The sequence below is a fragment of the Anomalospiza imberbis genome, chromosome 5 (genome assembly GCF_031753505.1).
Source record: "Anomalospiza imberbis isolate Cuckoo-Finch-1a 21T00152 chromosome 5, ASM3175350v1, whole genome shotgun sequence".
Classification (NCBI taxonomy): Eukaryota; Metazoa; Chordata; class Aves; order Passeriformes; family Viduidae; genus Anomalospiza; species Anomalospiza imberbis.
The window spans coordinates 1,656,211-1,678,533 of NC_089685.1; the positions used below are offsets into that span (position 1 = coordinate 1,656,211).

General features: G+C 49.0%; 1 protein-coding gene and 1 long non-coding RNA gene across 2 annotated transcripts; one reads left to right on the forward strand and one right to left on the reverse strand.

The window, feature by feature from the left end:
* Window positions 1-8,799: 8,799 nt before the first annotated feature.
* SLC35B4 (solute carrier family 35 member B4) lies at window positions 8,800-22,165 on the forward strand. The gene is made up of 10 exons (XM_068189368.1): window positions 8,800-9,004; window positions 12,883-12,996; window positions 13,486-13,588; window positions 14,777-14,826; window positions 15,450-15,531; window positions 17,447-17,507; window positions 17,886-17,995; window positions 18,177-18,252; window positions 18,941-19,016; window positions 19,847-22,165. Exons 1-10 carry the CDS (start codon window positions 8,928-8,930, stop codon window positions 20,097-20,099), a joined length of 1,002 nt encoding a protein of 333 aa, XP_068045469.1. The 5' UTR covers window positions 8,800-8,927; the 3' UTR covers window positions 20,100-22,165.
* Window positions 16,569-17,564, reverse strand: LOC137473588 (uncharacterized). Its single transcript, XR_010998874.1, has 3 exons — window positions 17,221-17,564; window positions 17,086-17,112; window positions 16,569-16,658 (listed from the first exon to the last, which is right to left on the reverse strand). It is a non-coding gene; the product is annotated as an uncharacterized lncRNA (long non-coding RNA).
* Window positions 22,166-22,323: the final 158 nt, after the last annotated feature.

Sequence of the window (22,323 nt, forward strand, 5' to 3'; positions counted from 1 at the left end):
CTTTCTTGCCTGCAAAGGGTGGCCTCTGCCCCCAGCCCTTCCTGGGGTTTGGATTTTGTTTTTCCATGGGATTAAATCTGTGGCTGTTCCACGGGGAATTAGATGGAAAACAGAGGGATAAAATCCCATTTCTGCCATGGAACAACATCAGGCTGAGCCTGTTTCTTTGGAATAAAAATAACTGGAGAAGGATAAAAGTGGGGGACACAAAACTGTCCCCTCATGGTGACAATCACCCACCCCAGCCACGGCACAGGACCCCAGCTGCTGCCAGCTTGGAATTCTGATTCATCCAATGGAAAAACCAGCCAGCGATCCCTAAAAATAACCAGAGCCACTCCTATGGATGAGATTTTAAGCCTCCACTTCACATTTTTATCTTCCCTGTAAATATTAAGCTGCAGGATTTGATTTAATGCAAGGAGGGAGGCAAATTATCCCTAAATTTTCATCACTCTCCTGAATCCAAGTGTCCCAAGGAATATTTAAAAACCTCACAGATCTCTTCTCTTTTTTTTTTTTTTTTGTCCCTTTCCAGATATTTTTTGCTCCAAGTCAGATTTGCCAGCCTGGAAATTCATGAGAAGGTCACAGTATAAAAACCCCAGTAACAAGAAAAGAATAAATCTCATTTTCCCTCCTTTGCAGTATTTTTTTTTTTTTTTTTTGCACAATTCCAACCAGACTCAGAATCCCAACCTTATCTCGTGTCCTCACTTTGGAGGGCAGGGACTACAACAGAGTTTTCCTCCCGTTTTTCCAGAGATTTTCCCCATTTTTCACTCACCTGCTCCACGGGAGACAAAAGGGGAGCATCCAAAATTCAGCCTTTTTGAGATGCTTCATCCTCTGAAGCCTCACCAGAGATGGAAAGGGAGCTGAGCACTCCGGGACACACTGGAAATCCTGCAGATTCTGGGAAAAATCAAGGAGCTGGGAGTCAACCCTGCTGCCTCTCATGCTGCCAGGGAGCTGCAGCTGGTGCCAGGGAAATATTCCTGCAAGAGCAGCAGATGTTGGGAGCGAGGGATGAGGGAAAGGCACGGGAGGAGGTCGGGGTTTGTTCCCTCGAGGGAAGAGCAGGAAAAGCACCTGGAGAAGCTCCATCCTTCCATAATCCAGGGATTTCCTGGATGCACCTTGGAATGTGTTTCCATTCACCACCCTGTAGGAACTTCTGGGAATCTTTAAATTTTTTAACCACTGATTTTTTTTTAACCTTCTCCAAGTCCTGTGGCGATGATTTCCACAGGTTTTTAATCCCACTTTTTATCTCCTCTCCTTGGTTTCCAACCTCAATCCTTGGTTTCATTTGTTGCCACTCAATTCTTGCACAAGGGAAAATCCCAAAATTCCCTGGAAGGAAGTTTTGGGTTGGGCTTGTTCTCCCAGGAATCTTGTGATGGGATGAGGAGAAAAGGCCTCAAGTTGTGCCAGAGGAGGTTCAGGTTGGATTTTAGGAAAAATTCCTTCACTGTATGGTCAGGAATTGGGACAGATTTTCCAGGGAAATGGTGGAGTCTCCATCCTTGGAAGTGTCCACAAAAACAACTTGGATGTAACACTTGACAACGTGGTTTAGGATATTTAGGATTGGACTCGATGATCCGTGAGGTCTTTTCCAACCGAAATCATCCCATGATTCCGTGATTTGGGTTTTTAAAATCTGGGAGAACTGCTTGGGAATGCTGCCTGTGCATCGTGGCGAGATCCAAAACAACACCAAAGCACTGACAGTGCCACCTGGAGTGCCTGTGGGGGCTGGGAAAACCTGGAAAATCCACATAAAAATGGGATTCCCTTGAGGCTGAGCTGCAGGGAAACCCTGGGAGTCAAGGGGGAAAAGGTAATTTATGGACAAGGAGTATAATTTATGGGAAAACTGAGTAATTTATGGGAAAATTGAGTAATTTATTTAAAAATTGAGTAATTTATGGACAAGTGGAATAATTTATGGGAAAATGGAGCAATTTATTTAAAAATGGAGTAATTCATGTAAAAATGGAGTAATTTATGGACAACTAGAGTAATTTATGAAAAAAAATTGAATAGTTTATGGACAACTGGAGTAAATTATGTAAAAATGTAGTAATTTATGGAAAAATGGTGTAATTTATAAAAAACTGGAGTAATTTATGGACAACCGGAGTAACTGATGAAAAAATGGAGTAATTTATGGAAAACTGGAGTAATTTATGGACAATTGAAGAGGGAATAAAAGACCGAGGGAAACAGGGATAACATCCATAACCCACCCTAAACTCCCACTATCACCAGAAATAAATCTCAAATTCCTCATTTTAGGGAAATAATGAGAGGAGGGAGGGGCTGTGCTGGCAGCTGAGGGGTTAAACATGGAGCTACCCATTCCCAGCTCCTTTCCCAGGATTTATGACCTTCAGGAGGCCACCCCTGTCTAGATGTGGTGGTCCTTGAGATTTCCCCACCTGTAGAAGGGAATTCAGGGAAAAATTCCAGGTAATTGAGAATTCCAGCAAGAGCATAAATTGAATTTTCTTCCCTTGCTATCTGTTTCAGGTGAAGATTCCAGGGCCTGTAAAAAAAAAAGAAAAAAAGGGAACAAATTTGTGGTAGGACAAAGAGTAGTGGTCTTCAATGAAAGGAAGGTCAATTTAGATTAATTAGAGGTGTTTTAGAATGAGGGTGTGAGGGTCTGCTGGCCCCAAGGGAAAAGGGAAAATGGAAAAGGGAAAGGAAACGGTCCAAGGAATTCCTGGACATGGCACTCAGGTCGGGAAGAGCTCGAATTCCCAAATTTTCCAAATCCTCCACATCTTGCAGTGAACTGAAACCAAAGTTTGGTTCCATGAGGTTGGAAAGAGCTTGAATTGCAAAACGTGGGAGGCAAAAGCAGAAAACATTGGAGAAAAATGTAAAGAAAAAAAACCACAAAGCACAGAGAAAAACATTTTTGGGATGGTTTCCTTGGATCCCACTGAAGGCAAAAATTCCAAATCCAAACATGTTTGGATATAGATGGCTTTGATTCACTTTCTAGACAAGGAAAAGAAAAAAAAAACAGTAAAAAAATTATAAAAATCGCTTTTCCTCCTCCTTGCACGTTTTTAGGGAATTTTAATGGAAAAGATTCCCATCAATCACCTCTGGAAAGTCACTTGCCTAAAGCATGGAGAGACAAATCTGATTCAGGGAGGTTTTCCAAAGGGAAAAGAATTTCAGTTTGGAGTTTTTCCAGCTCATTTACAGGGATGTCAAATTTAACAGCCTTAAGGAATGAGGAGGAGGAAGGGGGAGAGGGTTTAAAACAAAAAAATGCAAAAAAAACCCAAAATAAAACAAAAGAAGAGTTATTTCAAATTTTCCCCCAAAATATGCTTGCAGGTTTTAGGCTTTACTATTTTTGACAAGTTCCAACACACACAGGCAGTTGGAGCAGCAAGAAAAATTTGGAATTCATCCCCCCCCCCAAAAAAAAACCAACTTGGCAGAGGAAAATAAAAGGAAAAAAAAATGGGGGGAATTTTAAAATTGATGAAAAGAAAAGAGCCTGGAACTTTGGATCAAGGGAAAAACTCAGGGAAAAATCCAGGAGTGAAAAAAAAAATGTCCTGGATCTCATGAAAAATTAAATGCTTGGGGATAACAGGAATTTCTCCACTCCATCCAGAGAAACAGGAATAATTTCTGGAATGCTGAGCTGAGGAAAGCTCCAAAAATGAGACACATTTTAGAAAATAACTGGAATTCCTGGGGAAAAGAATCTCTGGGGAATATGCCTCTCGGCTGAGGAGGGAGCAGCAGGAAGAGCTGGGGGAGCTGGAAATTTTGGATGGAATAAATAATCCCAAGAAGGTGACAATTTAAGGGGAGGACACTCAGCCCTTCAAGAGCACCTAAAAATATCTCTGGGTTTATTTTGGTTCTTTTTAAGTGACCTGACGGAACACAAAAAGTGGGAATTTAAAGCCAACAACCACAAAATCTTCCCAAGAGAGGAAGGAAAAACTCCTCCAGCTGCAAAATTCCAGGGCTTGGGACAGTTCCAGTGGAAGTGGGGTTGTACCTCTGGAATTCCTGTTGTGTTCCCAAATTTCCAAAAGAAGGTGAAGGAGCTGAGATGGGAAGTTTTGGAGCTGAGGGATTTAGGACAGGAGCTGTCTCTGGGTTGGATCAGTTTGGGATTCAGGCACCAAAAAGGATTTAATTTTTCCCCATAAATACTCACCCCTGCCAGGGCAATGAAAACAACGGGGAGAAATCCAAATCCGAGGATCTGCTCCCTGGTTTTCCCCTCCCGATGTGGCTGAGTCTCTGTTTGTGTCCTCAGCTTGGCTGGGGTGGAATCCTGGAATGGTTTGGGTGGGAAGGGACCTTGACCTCCTCCAGTTCCACCCTCTGGACACTTCCCACTATCCCAGGCTGCTCCAAGCCCTGGCCTTGGACGCTTGCAGGGATCCAGGAGCGGCCACAGCTTCTCTGGGAATGTTGTGGGAGAGTCTCCCCAGCTAAACCCACTAAAAAATGGAATTAATAACAAGCTGCTGAAGAGCTGAGGGTAGAAATCCCTAAAAAAAGAATTCAACTCAGCATTCCAAATCCCACAGCTGGCTGTTATCCCACTAAAATCCAGGGTGCTCTTCCCTCTTGCCCTCCCTTCACTTCCCAGAAATTTGGGATGAAATCCAGGGAATAAACCCCCATACAAGTTCACCCTAAGTATCGTTTCCCAACGGGTTCCAAATCTCATTTTTATCCTGAAGGGAATGCAGGTCCAGGGAATGAGGAGAGGTCCAGCCTTGTCTGCACAGCCAATCCCACAAGGAATTCTTCATCTTTCCCCGGGAAAAGCAGCAGGATGGGATTCAAGAATGGGAGTGGGAAGGAGAGGAGCCAGGTAAGGGATCTCACCTTGCTGGGGTTTCAGGAAAATAATTTTGAGATGTTTGAGTGCATCTTTTCCATGCTGTTTATTGAGTTTTTAAATCCCACTAAAACCCAGGATCAGCCTCCCACACTGGGAATCTTCAAGGTGCTCCAAACCCATAAATCATCAGGATTCATCTTCTCTCCGCTCCTAAAATCAGAGAGGGAAAACAGAAAATCCAGGTCATTCCAGATGCCTCTTCCAGGGATGGAATTTCCACAACCTCTCTGTGTCACAAAGTCAAATTTCCTGGTGTTTTATCACATTTTGCCCCATTTAACAGGCTTAAAAATGATTTCCTGGAGATAAAATGAGAATTTTTCACACAGGACAAAGCAGCTCTGTCTGGTTTCCCTTATCCCTGGGTTTGCACCCAAAGGAAAAACCAAAAATTGATTCTTTGTGGAATCAAGGCTGGGAAAAGTGGCAGACTACTAAAAAAATCTGGGATTCTGAATTCCCTGCTCTCATTTTCTTACTGATCACTCAAATTGTGGTTCTTGGGCACAGTTGAAGGATTCTTGATCCTTCACCCAACATCCCAAGAGACCACAATTCTGGGTTTTCCCTTAATTCCAGAAGTCAGGATCTCAAACTGCTGTCAGGGCTCATCCCAAAACCTTGGAGCGTCACAGATTCGTACCAGTGAAGGTGAACTGATTCTTAAATTACTTTTATATACATATATTTATTTATTAATATTAATTTGTCTTTGTTCTAACATAATTTAGTCATTTATTTGGATGTCACAGAATTGATGTGAACTGAGTTATGAATGAATTTAATTTTAATTTTAATGGCAGTGAATTTTATTATTAAATCTCTCTCCACAACTCCCTGAGAGGAAGATGGAGCAAGGTGGGAGTCAGGCTCTTCTCCCGAGGAATAAGGGACAGGATGGGAGGAAAGGGCCAAAAAAAACTCCAAAAGCTTCCCGAGCTGACATTTTGGGGTTATTTTCACACTGGAGCACTTAAAAAAGCCTGATTTGTTGTGTGACTTTAATGCAGTTTAGAGCCAAGGTGCTGCATTTTTGTGGCAGCAAAACCACCTCAATTCCTCCCCAAAACCTTCCTCTGAAGCTCCAAGAAAGCAAAATTAAAAGGCCAAAAGTAGCAAGAGCTGATTAGTGAAGGGAGCAGAAAAAAACCCATTATCCTGACCTGTGCAAAGCTGAGGAGATGGAAGCAGAAATTATCCTCTGGAAATATTAAAAAAGTGCCAGGAAAGAAGAGAAATCAGCTTTGTTTGCTGCTAATGAGCCAAGGTGATTTTTATTTGAAAAGAAAGCATTTTAAAAGGGCTTGATGGAAGATCAAGGAAGTCACTTGGAGGGTTTCTACCCAAAGAGAGATCAGAAAACACCAAATTATTTAGTCAGGTGTGGGCATAATGAACTTCAGTTAAATACAGAGCAAGAGCTCAGCAAAACCTTTGGGTTTCCAGGCTCTCAGAGAACCCCCAAAGAATTATTTCCTGTCAGAACATCCAAGCCAAAATACCTGGAAATGTCATATAGGAGGCTCCAAGTGCCCAGATTTTGGTATGACTTCCTCAAGAGACGTAAGGGTTTCTATCTGCAGGCAAAACCCTCGAGATATCCAAAAATTTCCGGCTCTTGTTGCTTCAGTTTCCAGGTTTTCAAGTCCTGAGCTCCAACCAATCTCCGTTTCCAGCCCCCAGGTAAGAATTTGAAACTTTGGGATCTCCAGTTTGGAGTCAGAGAGCCCAAAAAGTCTCAAAGTGAGGAAAAAAAAAAAAAGAAAAAGAAAAGAAAAAAAAAAAGAAAAAAAAAAAAAGGAAATCCTGGCAGTTTCATCCTGTCTCGAGCAGCTTTGAGCAGCAGAGGAGCTGCCAAGGTTTCATTCACATTCCTGGAGGTGCTGGAAGTTAGAAAAAAGCAGCGCTTCATTCACGGACTCATTTGGGATTTGTTGATGGCATTTCACACCTGTGGAATTCAAAGGTGAAAAAAGAGATTAGGGTCTCATTCAGATCAAAAACGGATTGAAAACAAATCTGAAGGATGGAATTCCCACTCTTGAGTCCATGTGGTTTCTACTGATCACAGGGGGTTTGACAGAGGATTTTGAAGGGATTCCAAAAAACCTTCGAACTGGAAATTCCACCCGAGATGGAATTGTGGAAATGTTTTGGGTGGGAAGGGACCTTAAAGACCCTCCAGTGTCCAAGGACACCTCCCAATATCCCAAGCCACATCCAGCCTGGCCTTGGACATTCCAGGGATCCAGGGGCAGCCCGGCTGCTCTGGCAATTCCAGCCCAGCCAGGAATTCCTCATTCCCAATGTGAAAAGCGCCAATCACTTGGTTTTAGAATTTTTAAAAGTTTAATAATAATAAAATAGTTATTAAAATAATAATACAATTAGAGTAATAAAAATTTAGAGTTAGGACAATCGCAAGACAATAAAAAGCAAAGAATTACGGATGTCCGGCTGTTTTTGGGCACTGAGCTGCCAAAACCACGCCTTGTGGACAAAGGAATAACCCTTAAAAGCAACAGCCCGGTGCATATTCATACATCTCCTACGTGATGCATAAATTCCTTGCAAATTAAGAATTTTTCTGGTTTTTGTCAACTTCTTCCCCTTAATCCTGGTGGTTCCATAAAGACGGAGAGAAGGTGGAAGAATGTTTGTATTTTCCGATAAGGAGGCTGTAATTCTTTATGTGTCCTGCCGCTGTTATCTCTGTGTGAAGAGTTTCTTGATTATCTCATCCCTTTCTTGAGCTAGTAAAAAAAAAAAACCCACACACAGAGGTTCTATTTTAACTACAAAACCACATTTACCGTACTATTAAAATGTTAATACAGCACTTCTAATCAATATAACACAACACATACAGCACTCCATTTAATATTTGCGAAAAGCCAATCGCAAAATACGCATTTTTCACACCAAGATCCCATCCATCCCTGCCCTCTGGCAGTGGGAGCCATTCCCTGTGTCCTGTCCCTGCAGGCCTTGTCCCCAGTCCCTCTGCAGCTCTCCTGGAGCCCCTTCAGGGGCTGGAATGTGCTGGAAGCTCTCCCTGGAGCCTCTCCTCTCCAGGGGAACATTCCCAGCTCTCCCAGCCTGACATTGGATCCATCTCCTCTCCAAGAAATTCATGGACTCAGGGGCTTCACTTGGAATCTCAGGAAACCATGAAGGGTCTCCCTTCCCTTTTCCTCTCTTTTCTGTCCCCATTTTCCATAAAGATCCCTGGGGATGGATCCTGAGTGTCCCAAATCCCAGAATCCCGGACCAGTTTGGGTGGGAAGGGACCTCAAAGCTCATTCCAGGGACACCTCCCCTATCCAGGGTGCTCCAGTCCTTCCTTGGACATTCCAGGGATCCAGGGGCAGCCCCAGCTGCTCTGGCAATTCCAGCCCAGCCAGGAATTCCTCATTCCCAAGATCCCATCCATCCCTGCCCTCTGGCAGTGGAAGCCATTCCCTGTGTCCTGTCCCTGCAGGCCTTGTCCCCAGTCCCTCTGCAGCTCTCCTGGAGCCCCTTCAGGGCCTGGAATGTGCTGGAAGCTCTCCCTGGAGCCCTCTCCTCTCCAGGTGAGCACCCCCAGCTCTCTCTTTCAAATAATAATTATTACTTTGAACAGCGAAAGAATTCTTAGGCGCAGAATCCTTAGGAACTGCCCCCTACTGACGTTTTGGGGTCACTAAATAACCCCAAAAAGTCAATTACGGGCCGCTCCTCAGCACAAACAGCGCTGGAGCCGCGCCTCCTCCTGACGCCGCCTCAGCGCCGCCATTCCACGCAGAACTACAACTCCCGTCGTGCCCCGCGGCCGGGCGCCCGCCGGGAGCCGCGCTGGGGCGGCGCGGAGCCTGCCGGGAGTTGTAGTCCCCGCGGCGGCTGCGGCGCGGCGGGCGGGGAGCGAACTACCGGCGGCCGGAGGAAGCGGGGGCGGCGGGGCCGGGGCCGGGAGCGAAGCAGAGTCCCGGGATCGGGATGCGGCCGCGGCCCGGGACGCCGCCTCGTTGCCCGGAGCGACACCATGCACCCGGCCGTGGCGGTGGGGCTGGTGTTCGGCGGCTGCTGCAGCAACGTGGTGTTCCTGGAGCTGCTGGCCAGGTGCGGGGCCGCGGAGAGGATGTGGGGGGGATAAAGGGTCAGGGGAGCCCATTCCAGTGGGAGAGGGATGAGGCCTCAGGGTGTGTGAGGGGACGCAGCAGCAGTGCCAGGGTGGGTTTGGGGGATTTGGGGCGTGGGGGCACCCGCGGCTGGCACTGAGGGGGTTTTAGCCCTCAGGCCTTGGTGCCCCTCATGGACGAGCCCAGAGCTGGATCATCGCCTTGTGTCCGTGCTGGATGGGGTTTGGGGGTGTTTTGGGGCTGTCCCCTGGGTGTGGGCCGTGTCGGTGACCTGTCCGGGCCCGCGGATGTCCCCTGCCCGCGGCACAAGCAGCGGTGTCGCCGTCCCACCCCGTGCCAGCTCCCGGGGCGGGCAGCGCTGAAATCCCAGGGACAAGACAGGAGCTGCCCCTGGGGACAGCGGGGAATGTTTCCCACCTGGAAATCCGAGCTTGGGAGCTTGGAATGCTTTCCGCCTGGAATCGTCACTCGCTGCAAAGTCACCGAGTCCCCTTGAATTCCCAGATTGGAGGCTGATGTTTTTGGGGATTTCACCCTCCTCACCCTGGTATTTTTGGGGATCTCACCTTCCTCACTCACTTGATATTTTTGGGGATCTCTTCTTCCTCACCCTGGTGTTTTTGGGGATTTCATCTTCCTCATCCTGGTGTTTTTGGGGATTTCACCTTCCTCACCCTTCTGTTTTTGGGGATCTCACCCTGATGTTTTTGGGGATCTCACCTTCCTTCCTCACCCTGGTGTTTTTGGGGATCTCATCTTCCTCATCCTGGTGTTTTTGGGGATTTCACCTTCCTCATCCTGATGTTTTTGGGGATCTCACCTTCCTCACCCTGGTGTTTTTGGGGATCTCACCTTCCTCACTCACTTGATGTTTTTGGGGATCTCGCCTTCCTCACCCTGGTGTTTTTGGGGATTTCACCTTCCTCACCCTGATGTTTTTGGGGATTTCACCTTCCTCACCCTGGTGTTTTTGGGGATCTCACCTTCCTCACCCTGGTGGTTTTGGGGATCTCACCTTCCTCACCCTTGTGTTTTTGGGGATCTCACCCTGATGTTTTTGGGGATCTCACCTTCCTCACTCACCCTGATGATTCTGAGGCTCTCACCTTCCTCACCCTGATGGAGGAAGGCTGACAGGGCTGCTCAGAAAGCTGGGAATGCCTGACTGGGAAAAAAGTGATGCCTGAACTGGTTTGGTGTGTAAAATCCCAGTGAGTCAGCGTGGGGCTGCACCCCCTGAGCCCTCAGTGCACTCCAGATTCCAAAAACAGCCCTTACTCCCTCACAGCCCATCAGTATCCCAGATTATCAAAGGAATAGGGGACTGCAAAATCCAGAAGTTGGGATATTTGCTCCAAAATGGGATTCAGGTCCACAATCCCTGGATAAATCAAGAAGCAGCTCCTGGAAGAAGAGAGCTTGTGTGAGGAGCTGTTTTTCCTCTCAGGGATTACTCCAACCTCTGCCTTTCCTGCCTGGCTTGTGTTGCAGCATCAGTGACAGAGGAGGAATGAACCCTTTGGAAGCAAAAAAAAACTTTGGATTTGGCTTTTTTGCCACTCGTGTCTCCTCCAAGCAAACCTTAAACCAAAACATTTGGCCCTGTTCAAAGACTGAATTATTCAAAGGTGACTGAAGCCCAGAGGAGCAAATTCCAGAAATCCAATTGCAGACGTCAAGGAAAAGCTGCTTTTCACACAAAACCTTCTTTCAAGCAGCACCTCTCATCCACTTTAAAAATTCCTTCCTTCCTAAAAATTCTAGCAGCTCAATTTCTGTGCCTTTTACTTGCCCTGCTCACCTTTAGTCCCAAAACTGGGATAACACCAATTATTTTGTTGTGTTTTGGAAGGAAAAGTTCCTCCTGCAGATGAATATTCCCAATAACAAGCAAAGTCCTGGAGCAGGATCCCAGGAAAAGGCAGTGATCAGGTTGGTGAGGAGTAGCAAAGGTGATTGGGAAGAAATTTGCTTAGGATTTATGAGGAAAGCAAAGGAATGAGAAATGTTTAGTCTCGAAATACCTGAGGGCAGACAAAAGACTTTAAACGTGTGGAGAGTGGCTGCAGAGGAGAGGAGAGAAATATTTCTGCTGGGCTGTGGAGGCAGAACAAGCAATCTCAAATTTCTTGATTTAAGGGGCTCGAATTGCTGTGGAAGGGACGTAAATCAGGCCCAAAAATCAGATTTTCTCCCTTTCCATGTGGTGAAGTTGGAGAGAGAGCAGGGAAACTTCTTGCTGGGAGGACTCTTTTTGGTTGTCTGCAGCTGAAGCAGATCTTGGGTTGACAGATCCAAGTTTATCTCATTTTTTTAGGTGGATCTGAGTGAGGATTGTGAGCCAAAGAAGGAGCCCTTTCTTAGCTGTGTCTTATCAGCAAGCACAAAACCCTGAGTGCCAACACTGCTGATAAAATGGGGTCATGTCCAAGGCTCTGTGATCTGGGAGGAGGCAAAGCTCAGCCTTGGGTTATCCCAGGTTTCCAGCTCCCTGTGATCCCCTCTGGAGGTGAAAGCTTGGAGATAAGGCTGGAGATAAGATTTGCAATCCTGGCGCTCCTGGCTCTGCTTCAAGGTCTCTTCTCTTTCTCCCAGGAGCTTTTGAACCTTTCGGACTCGGAGCTGAAGTTTTATGGATAATGAAGTGGCTCAGGGTGGTGCCCATCCCTGGAAAAAGCAGGGAAAATGGGATTTTTCCAGGTGTTGTTGGTCAGCCCTGCATTCCACGGGTGGCTGCTGCTCCTCAGAGCTCTGTGGGGTGACAGAGGACAATTTGGAGGAGACAGCTTGGAAATTCCTGTTTTCCAGGGCATTTCCCAGCTTGAATCCTGCAAAACTGCATCCAGGGACAGCGTGTTCCATGAGGAGCAGGACTCTCCCAGGAATGGTTGGCCTCAGTTTCTGTCTTTCACCAGGAAAAAAAAAAATAAGGAGAGATTCCATAAATCCTTCCATCTCCCATGCGCTTTCTCATTCTCTGCCTTGTCACAGCCTCCTCTGAGCTTCTGCTTCCCAGGAAATCCTTCCCTGCTCCCTGGGAGCTCCTCAGGGAGCGTTTGTTTGAATTCCCTGGTGTGGAATTCCTGTTCCCACAGGATAAACACTTGGTTTGCTCAGAGGTGGTGGCATTTCTGCACTCCTGGGTCCCTCCAGGGGGGACAAAAAGGGACTAAGAGGGCCCCTCTTGAGCTCAGACGGAATTGTGTGGATTTTGAAGCCTGGTGCAGTTGCTGTCACATTAAAAAGATCCGTGGATGTCACGTGGGATTTACTGCCAGGACTTTTTTGGCCTCCTGTGAGGAGTTTTGGTCCCTGCTAGAACCTGCAACCAAAGTTATTTTTGGCATCCAGAAATCCCAGGGGAGCTGAAGCTTTTTTAGAGGAAACTGAGCAAATCTGAACCGGGGACACTCTGCCAGCACAGACCTGACCTTGGCACTTCCCTCCTGCAGCAGGCATGAGGAATATTGAATTTCCAGCTGCCTTTTCCCCCTGGAAAGGCAGATTACCTCAGATGACCTGCCCTCTAACAAACACAGCAGCTTTTAGGAAGGGACAGAGTCCTCCTAAAGCTGCTTCCCACAGGAAAGAGGGAGATCCAGCATTTTTTTCTTTCACTCCCTGACCTGACTGACCAGTTCCTCTAGGAAAATGTTGGAGGAAACACCCTGCAGGTGTTTGCACAAGCTCAGGTGAACAAACCCTGAGTAAAGCCTCTGCAGGGTGGGTCTCTTTCTGGGAAAAGGGATAGGTTTCTGGGAAAAGGGATAGGATTCTTGCTCTGCTGCCTCTTTTTGTTGGATCCCAGTGTTGGTTCTCCGTGGAAAGGCCCTGATGCTTGTCTCTCCCTGCCTGCAGGCAGTTCCCAGGATGTGGGAACATCGTGACCTTCTCCCAGTTCCTGTTTATTGCAGTGGAAGGTTTTATCTTCGAGGCCAACTTCGGGAGGAAGCGCCCGGCCATCCCCATCAGGTACAATCCCAAGGTTTTCCCAAGCAGGAATTGCCTGGATCTCTCTTCTCTCCAAAAAGCTTTTCACAAAGTGGATTTTCCACTTATCCTGTGGCAATCCCATCCATCCTGCAGCATCTGCAGAGCCACATTGGGAAGCTGTCAGGCAGGATAAAATCCCCACTCCCCCAGGAGTTTTTAATGGGAAATTGCCATCAGATCCTTCCCTGTCACAGGAACAGGGCAGAGGTTTGCACAGGGAAGAGTTTGTTGTGCTTCAAGAGCTTTTTATCTCTGGGATATGGTGTGGTGGGAGTGGGAAGGGAAAATTTTCCTGGAAAATCACCCAAATTCACTTCACATTTCTCCACTGGGGATGAGCTTGGTGACAGACCCGGGAGCTCTCCTCTGCTCCAAACCTCTCCGTGCATCCCACGATCATTCCTGAGGGGTCTCTCAGCATCTCAGGGAGGTTCCTGCATGTCTCCCAGGTATTTTTCCATGTTTCAGGAACTATTTCATCATGGTGGCCATGTTCTTCACCGTCAGCGTGGTCAATAACTACGCCCTGAACCTGAACATCGCGATGCCGCTGCACATGATCTTCCGCTCGGTGAGCCCCATCCTCCTCCTCCTCCTCCTCGGGCTCCCATTCCACCATTTCTGCTGGAACTATCCCTGCTCCGTGTGTCCTGAGAGCACCAAACCCCTGTGGAAATCCTGAATTCCAGCTGGTGGGAGAGCAGCCTCGCTCCAAAGCTCAGCTCCAAAGGTTTCACTTTATGGTGTTGATCATTAAATTCCGGCTTAATGGATAGACAGGGAAACAGGCTCAGACAGGCTTTGGAATTCCAGAGCTGAGGGGGAAATGGCAGTGACAAAGCCAATCCCAGACTCTGGTTGGCCAAAGGGATCCAGCTTTCCCTGCCACCAAGTGGTTCATGTTCTGGTCTTGAATGTCACAGGTCAGAGAGCGTGGATTTGGGATTTGGCCCAATTCCACCTGCACAGGTCTTTGCTTTGGAAAAAGACCCACTAAACTGCATCTTCACTTAAGTGTGGATGAGTGCCAGACTAAAAGATGTCTTAAACCCCAAGGAAATGGAGCCCCAGCTGTTGGGAATAACAAAATCTCCTGGTGGGAGCTCTTTTCCCACAGCACGTCCTGGGGGTGGAATATCTGGAATCAGGAGAGGTTCAAAACCAGCCCACGCTGAAGGAGACCTGTCCCACATGAACTGTGAGGGGTAGTTCTGCTCCTGCAGTCAAATCCCTGGAGCTGGGCTCCTGGTTCCAGTTAAACCAGTGGGATTTGGCCACGTTCTGGTCACACACTGAAAAAAACAAAGGGTAGGTCTCCTGGCCAGGAGATCCAGCCCAGTATCCTTATTCCCAAGGCACCCAGCTCACCTTCTCCCCTTTCCCTGGATGAAGGGAATTCATGGAATCATTGAGGCAGGAAAAGAACTTTAAGCTCATGGAGTCCAACCAGTCCCACCACTGCCAAGCCATCACTGCTCCATGTCCCAAGTGCCACAGGGCTTGGAAATCCTCCAGGGATGGGGACTCCAGGGCTGAACAACCCTTTCAGGGCAGGAGTTTTCCCAGTATCCAACCTCAAGGAAGCTGTTCCTTCTCCCTGTCAGTTTTCCTGCTTCAAACGTGGCATTTCTCTGGGAGTTCCGGTATCCACCACACTGAGTTTGCAGTGTCCCTTTGGGATGAGCATCCCAAGCTGGGGAATTCTGGCCTGCTGACCTCATGTTTTGGTTTTCCCTTCTGTTTTTTTTTTTTCCCCCAGGGTTCTCTCATAGCAAGCATGGCTCTAGGGATCATCATCCTGAAGAAAAGGTAAATCACAAACTTCCTATCTTTAGGGAATGCTCTGCCGTGGATTAAATCCTGCTGGGTGTCTTGTGCCATCACTTTTCCTGTTAAATATTCTGATTTTAATGATGGGAAACTGGGACAGAGAGCATGGCACAGAGGCTGGAGTAGCTCCTTCTGCATTTCCACCTCTTCCCTCCTGTCTTGGCTGGAATTATGGGCTGGGAAGAGATTTTCCACAGCCGCAGCCTCTGTTCACTCCTGGATCTTCTGGAAGTGCTCCTGAGGGATTCTGTACTGGCTGTGGCTGGGGTGGAGCTCAGTGCCTCCCTTCTGGTGGGGACTGTGGCTCCAGCAGTGCTGATAACACGCTGGTAACACGTTGATAACACGTTAATAACACGCTGATGACACGTTGATAACGCTGAGCCGTGCCTACACAGAGTTAAGGCTGGAGTTGTGGGATAAACTGGGATAAATGGGGGGAGAAAAGCTTCTTCAGGTGCTGAGCTGGAGTCAGCTGGCCCTCCCAGGGTTAGGAAGTGGCACTGTGCCCGTTCTCCCAGATTTAGAGCAGGAATGCAGGGAAGCAGGGGACGGACACGAGCCAGGCGGGGTCGGTGACGTGTCCCTTGTCCCCTGTGCAGGTACAGCGTGTCAAAATACAGCTCCATAGCCCTGGTGTCCCTGGGCATCTTCACCTGCACGTTCATGTCTGCAAAGCAAGTGGTAAGGATGGGAAGGCACAAGGAACCTCAGGAATTCCCTTTGCCTGATTTCTCATGGAGACATGAGGTGTCTCCGACCTCTACATCTGCTCCCCAAAAGCTTTTCCTCCTGGTTTTATTTTCCTGTGGGATTTAATTTAATTACAGCCGTCTCTTCACCTGTTCACGCTGCTTTTTGCTGGGAATAAACCTCTTTTCTTTGGCCTCAGAGGTAACAGAAGGAAGCTGCTTTTTCTTGCCTTGTGTGGCCGGCAGGAGCAGGTGAATCCTCAACAAAAAGCCATCAGAAATCTTCCCTCTTTCCATCCCACAAGAGATTGTTGCCTTTCAGGCTGGATTTTTCCTGTTGTCATCCAGCCTGACCCTTAAATAAAGTGCCAGTGCTTGGAGAGCAGGAGGGAGGGAAGCAAATCCATGTGGAACACGGTCGGAGTCAGCACCCATGGCCTGACCCTGTCAGCTGATGACAAAAAAATGGCACAAAGCGGCGGCCAAGTGAAAATTGGCTGCACTTAATCCAGCTCGGAGAGGTTGGAAATGAAAGGGAGCTGTCAAAGCTCCAAATTCCCCATCATTTCAGAGCTTTTTACCCTCGGAATGGCTGAGGAAGGACTGGGCTCTGCAGCCTTGGCTCTGTGTTAATCCACATCAACTCCCAGCAGGGCTGGAATTTGGGGTAGAGCTGACAGTTGTGGCAAAGGTGACTAAATCTGATTTTCCCTGAAGCACAGGGAAAGAGCTGAGGCAAGTCCAGCTGGAGTTGTGCCCTCAGCCTGATTTCCTCAATTTCTTGACCACAAGCCTGGTTTTAGGTCTGGTTTTAGCTCCTGACGAGCTTGGCAAGAGCTCTTATTCCTTCCTACACAGTCATCTCTGGGAATGGGGACACAGGAACCCGGGAATGGGATGGGAGCACAGGAACCTGGGAATGGAATGGGGACACAGGAACCTGGGAATGGGATGGGGGCACAGGAACCTGGGAATGGGATGGGGGCACAGGAACCTGGGAATGGAATGGGGGCACAGGAACCTGGGAATGGAATGGGGACACAGGAACCTGGGAATGGGGACACAGGAACCTGGGAATGGGATGGGGGCACAGGAACCTGGGAATGGGGACACAGGAACCTGGGAATGGGATGGGGGCACAGGAACCTGGGAATGGGATGGGAGCACAGGAACCTGGGAATCGGGACACAGGAACCTGGGAATGGGATGGGGGCACAGGAACCTGGGAAGGGGACACAGGAACCTGGGAATGGGATGGGAGCACAGGAACCTGGGAAGGGGACACAGGAACCTGGGAATGGGATGGGAGCACAGGAACCCGGGAATGGGGACACAGCAACCTGGGAATGGGATGGGAGAAGAGGAACCTGGGAATGGGCTGGGGATACAAGAACCCGGGAATGGGGACACAGGAACCTGGGAATGGGATGGGGGCACAGGAACCCGGGAATGGGGACACAGCAACTCAGGAATGGGATGGGGGCACAGGAACCTGGGAGTGGGATGGGAGCACAGGAATGTGGGAATGGGATGGGGATACAGGAACCCAGGAATGGGATGGGGACACAGGAACCTGGGATTGGAATGGAGACAGAAGAACCTGGGAATGGGTTGGGGATTCAAGAACATGGGAATGGGATGGGGACACAGGAATCTAGGAATGGGATAGGGACACAGGAACCTGGGATTGGGCTGGCTTTGGGAGCTTGAAAAGCTACACTGATTATTTTTCTGGTTAAAAGAGTTCAGTCTCATCAAACCAGGCCCTTCCTTTCAGGAAAAATCCTGATTTGATCAGACTCTGCCATTTTTTTGCTGGAATCTCTGCATTCCCTGGAGCAGGGTGGGAAGCCTGTGGCTGCTGCAGGGGCCTGATGGCTCTTGGTGACTCTTGTGTCTCCCTTCAGGCATCTGACTCCAGCTTAAATGAAGAGGATGGACCCCAGGCTTTCCTCTGGTGGTTGCTGGGTATGTGAGGCTCACATTTCTGGGATACTGGCAGCATTCTTGGAATTCTCTTGGCGAAACCAGCCCTGCCTGGAGTAGAGAGGAAGAGGGGCTGGGGATGCTCCAGGTGTTCCTTCAGCACAAGATTTCATGGAGGAGGCTTTAAAGTGTGGTTTTCTACCTCCACCCTGGCTCTTTGGGAAATCTGGGATTGATGGTTATCAGTAGTGGCACAAACTGCATCCCTGGTATTTTTAAGGGATCTCTTGGAGATCTGGAATCAAACCCCAGAATCGTTATCAGTTTTCTTACCAAGTCTGGGCAGTTTGTTCGGATTTTTTTTTCCCCTGAAAGCCAAATTTGGTGAGTTGAAGCTGCAGGGCTGTGCTTCCCTTCCAGGTATTGCTGCTCTCACCTTTGCCCTGCTGATGTCTGCCAGGATGGGGATTTTCCAGGAGACACTGTACAAGAAATTTGGGAAGCACTCCAAGGAAGCCCTGTTCTACAACGTGAGTCCCTGAGGCTCTCCCTGCTCCAAGGTCCCTTCCACTCCTGGACTGGGCACAAAAAGGATCCCACACTGCCAGGATGGAGCAGCGAGGAGCCTGCTCAGATCCAGCTGCTTTCCAGCAGGGATTTGGTGTGGATTCCCATCCCCTGATCCCACCATGGGTTTGTTTCTCCCCCCAGCACGCGTTGCCACTCCCTGGATTCCTGCTCTTGGCTCCCAACATTTACCAGCACGCCGTGCTCTTCAACCAGTCTGGTGAGTGCTGTGCTGAGGGATCTGTGCTCCTGGGCCTTCCTGTCCTCTGGATAATCCTCTGGGAAGTTCCCTTCCTGCAGTTGTGCATGCTGGCCTCTTGGGGTGTTCCAAGCCTTTTGAATTTTGAGGAATTGGCAGGAAGGAATTCCTGGCTGGGCTGGAATTGCCAGAGCAACTGGGTCTGCCCTGAATCCCTGGCAGTGTCCAAAGACAGGCTGGACACTGGGGCTTGGAGCAGCCTGGGACAGAGGGAAGTGTCCCTGCCTATGGCAGGGGATGGAATTTAAGGAACCATTCCATAATTCCATGATTAAAGCCCAAGTTTCTTACTAATTCCCACACAGCAGCCACATCCAAGAGTGATCCCTGGGAAAAGGAACGTGGTAGCTCAGGAATAGGAGTACCAGAACGTAATTCTCAATAAGGGATGTAAACATGGACCTGCTGGGATTTTTTTTGCTGGTGTTCCTCAGGATTTGCTGTGGGAACAGAGTGGATTCCTCCAGCACGAGAGCTCTAACCCAGGAGAGCAAGACAGAGCTCTTCTCCTAATATTTTTCCTAATTTTCCACTCTTCCCTCTGGAATTGCAAGCAGAAGGGCTGTGTAAGGCTGCAGGATCATGGTTAGTCCTGGCAAGGAGAGAGGCCCCTCCAGCAGTGACCTCATCCCATCCTTTCTCCCTGCAGAGCTGTTCCAGGTGCCGGTGATCGGCCTGACCCTGCCAATCATGTGGTTCTACCTCCTCATGAACGTCATCACCCAGTATCCTTTATCCGTGGTCCCACTCCTTTATGGGATGGCACAGCGGGATTGGGGCTGGCTTCCAAAATCCTTGGAGGCTTCCCTGCCCTCAGGAGCTGCTGGTGGTGTAACTCCAAAAATACGGGCAAAGGGAAGTTCTGTTTTTTAGGTTGGACTCGATGATCTCAAAGGTCTTCTCCAGCCTGGTTTGTTCTGGGATTCCGGGACTTCTGCTCCACGGAAATGGAGGAGTTTGGAGCTTCCGTTGTCCAACTCAGTCCTGGCTGCTCCAATAGGGGAATCTGAGACTTGGGATGTCCCTGAGTTTGTAGTGTCCTGTTCCAACCCAGCTGATCCCAAGAGGGAATTTCCCCCATCCACACCAGGCTGCCTATGTCCCTGCTCCTTCCCATTCCCAAAGGGAATCCCCAGTCTGCATCCCTGCTATCCCTAACCTCCTGCTCCCAGGAGGAGGTAAATCCTTGGAGTCTTCCCTGCTCTCGGGAGCTGCTGGTGGTGTAACTCCAAAAATACAGGGAAAGGTAACTTTTGTTTTTTAGGTTGGACTTGATCTCAAAGGTCTTCTCCAGCCTGGTTTGTTCTGGGATTCTGGGACTTCTGCTCCATGGTAATGGAGGAGTTTGGAGCTTCCCTTGGCTCTGTGGCAGGGATTGTCACAATTTGCCAGCACAGCGGGGAAACTGGGAGATTTGGGATGTCCCTGAGTTTGATGCGTCCTGTTCCAACCCGTCTGATCCCAGGAGGGAATTTCCCCCATCCACAGCAGGCTGCCCATTCCCAAAGGGAATCCCCAGTCTCCATCCCTGCTGTCCCTTACCTCCTGCTCCCAGGTACGTCTGCATCCGCGGCGTCTTCATCCTGACCACGGAGTGCACGTCCCTCACGGTCACCCTGGTGGTGACGCTCCGCAAGTTCGTCAGCCTCATCTTCTCCATCCTCTACTTCCAGAACCCCTTCACGGGCTGGCACTGGCTGGGCACTGCCTTTGTCTTCGTGGGCACCCTGATGTACACCGAGGTGTGGAACAGCCTCGGGCCCCTCCTGGCGCGCTGCCGGAGGAGCAGCAGGCCCAAGGAGGAGTGAATCCAGGGATTTTCCGCAGGGACCTTTTTGTTGTTTTCCAGAGCAGAGCAGCAGGGAGCCCCTACCCCGGGGGGTGTTTTTATAACAGGGGAGGTGTTGGCTGTGCCAAGCTCCTGGGAGAACGGGGATCCTCCGCTGGGAACTTGGGAAAGGATCATGGAGAAACAATCCGGGTATTTTTTGCGAGTTGGCATTTTTTTATGTGACCCCTTTTGCTTCCAATTTTTCCTCCCCCTTTTTTCCCCCCCCCCATTGGAATAGCCCTTTTTAAGGAGAAGCTGATCCAGGGCTTTGTTGGGAGCCCAGCTTCCATGCCGTTGCCTTGGATCAGCTGGACCCTGAGCCAGTTTGGTGCCATCCTTTAATTGTCCCAGTGTCTGGAGCTGATGGCTAAGCCCCATTCCAGTGGGAATCCCTGATCCCTGTGCTGGGAGGATGTGGGATACAGCCCCAGCTGGAGCTTCCAGTCTGCCCAGTGGATCCTGAGAGGGCTGGGTTTCCTTTCCCAGTTCTCCTTCCATCCCTTGGGATCAGCTTCCTCATGGCTTTTGTGCCAGCTCGGCACAGCCTCCCTGTCCCTCAGTGTCACCCCTGGCTGGTTTTCCTGGAGCTTCCCTGCAGTTTTCCTGGAGCAGCACCTTGTTCCCATGGTGGTGCTGCTGGCCCTGCTCAGCTGGGACAGTTGAGGCATCCAGGAGGGATGAAGGGGGTTTAATAGCAAAGGAAAAACGATAGGAAAAAAAAATCCCAAAGTGATGGAAAGGCAGCACCTCCCTCCCAGGCATTCCCTGAGCCAAGGTCACCTTTCCAAAACTTCTTCCCTCTATTTTTACTGCTGATTTTTATCAGCTGTCTGGGATAATCCCCTTCCCAGCTTTCCGTGGCCTCTTCCTTGCTGGGAGGCAGAGTGGGAAAAGGGAAAGACTCCATGCTGTGCTGGGAGCACTGGTTTAGCCCCAACCCCAAATCCTGGTGTGGGAAAAGGGAATTCCATCCCATGCAGAGCCAGCGAGGTGCTGCCAGGACCTGCAGCTCCATCCCGACGTCCTGAAGGTTTTTTTTTTCCCCAGTTTCCATTTTTCCTGAGCCTGAAAAAGCTGAATTTCAAGCGCCATGGGATTTTTCCAGGGATTTCGTAGATAGGGAGGCTGACCTGGTGTAGGTCAGGTGTTGTTCCAGCTGTTTGTGGTGGCTCCTGGAAGGACCCAGAGAGAGGCAAAACCTTTATCCCTGATTTTCATCTTCCAGGCTCTTCACACGGAGCTTCAGCTGGGATTGGGGAGGTGGGGAAGCCAACAGAAATTCGAGATGACGGATTTTGGGAACAGGGAGTAACTGGTGAGGTTCTTCAGAGATCACACACGGCGGGGGAAACGCCGGAACTGTAACTCAAGGCCAGTGGGTGTTTATCCAGGGATTGTTGGATCCAGGGATTGTTTTATCCAGGGACTGTTTTATCCAGGGATTGTAGGATCCAGGCATTGTAGGATCCAGGGACTGAGCAGAGCTGGCACGGAGCTGCTCCCAGGTGTAACATTCTGTGCATCCTCTGGGTCACTCTTGCTCTCCAGGACCTTGCATGTTGTCCCCAATTCCCGTGGGATGTGGGAATATTTGGGGGATTTGGGCACTCCTGTTTTTTTTTTACCATGTGCTTTTCACTCCCAGCACATCAACTGTGGGTTGTTTGTTGCTGTTCATTGCTTTTTTTAATTAACTTTTAAAAAAGTTAAATTTTTTTAACTTCCCGGCGTGATCAGTGTGTTTGGAATAATAATGGAGTCGCAGGAGTGGCAGCAATTCCCTTCCTGCTGGAGAACAGAGGAGGAAAGGTCCCGGCAGAAGGGCCTTGTTAGCCAAAATTAATTAAACCCAGGCCCCCCCTCCAGGCTGGGGCTGCTGATTAGTTCGGTTTTAATGTTTGTGTAGAGATCAGAGCACCTATTTTTTAGCAGAGGCTGGAAAAGGGAAGGAGCCCGACCGCTTTTGGGGTGGCTGGTTGGGTTTAGGGTGGGGTTTGGGTTGGTTTTTTTAAAGTGAAATAAATCTGTTTCCTCTTCAAAGGCTGCTGGGTTTGTGTCTCATTTTGTGCTTTGCTGGTGGCTGGAAAATTAATGGTACCATGGAATTGTTTAGGTTGGAAAAGCCCTCTAAGATCATCCAACCAATTGGAAAAGCCCTCTAAGATCATCCAACCAATCCCAGCAGTGCCAAGGCCACCACT

Coding starts and splice junctions, on each gene's coding strand:
- SLC35B4 (XM_068189368.1), top strand. CDS start 8,928: ATGCACCCGGCCGTGGCGGTGGGGCTGGTGTTCGGCGGCTGCTGCAGC. Junction 12,997..13,485: donor CGCCCGGCCATCCCCATCAG/GTACAATCCCAA, acceptor TCCATGTTTCAG/GAACTATTTCATCATGGTGG. Junction 14,827..15,449: donor ATCATCATCCTGAAGAAAAG/GTAAATCACAAA, acceptor TCCCCTGTGCAG/GTACAGCGTGTCAAAATACA.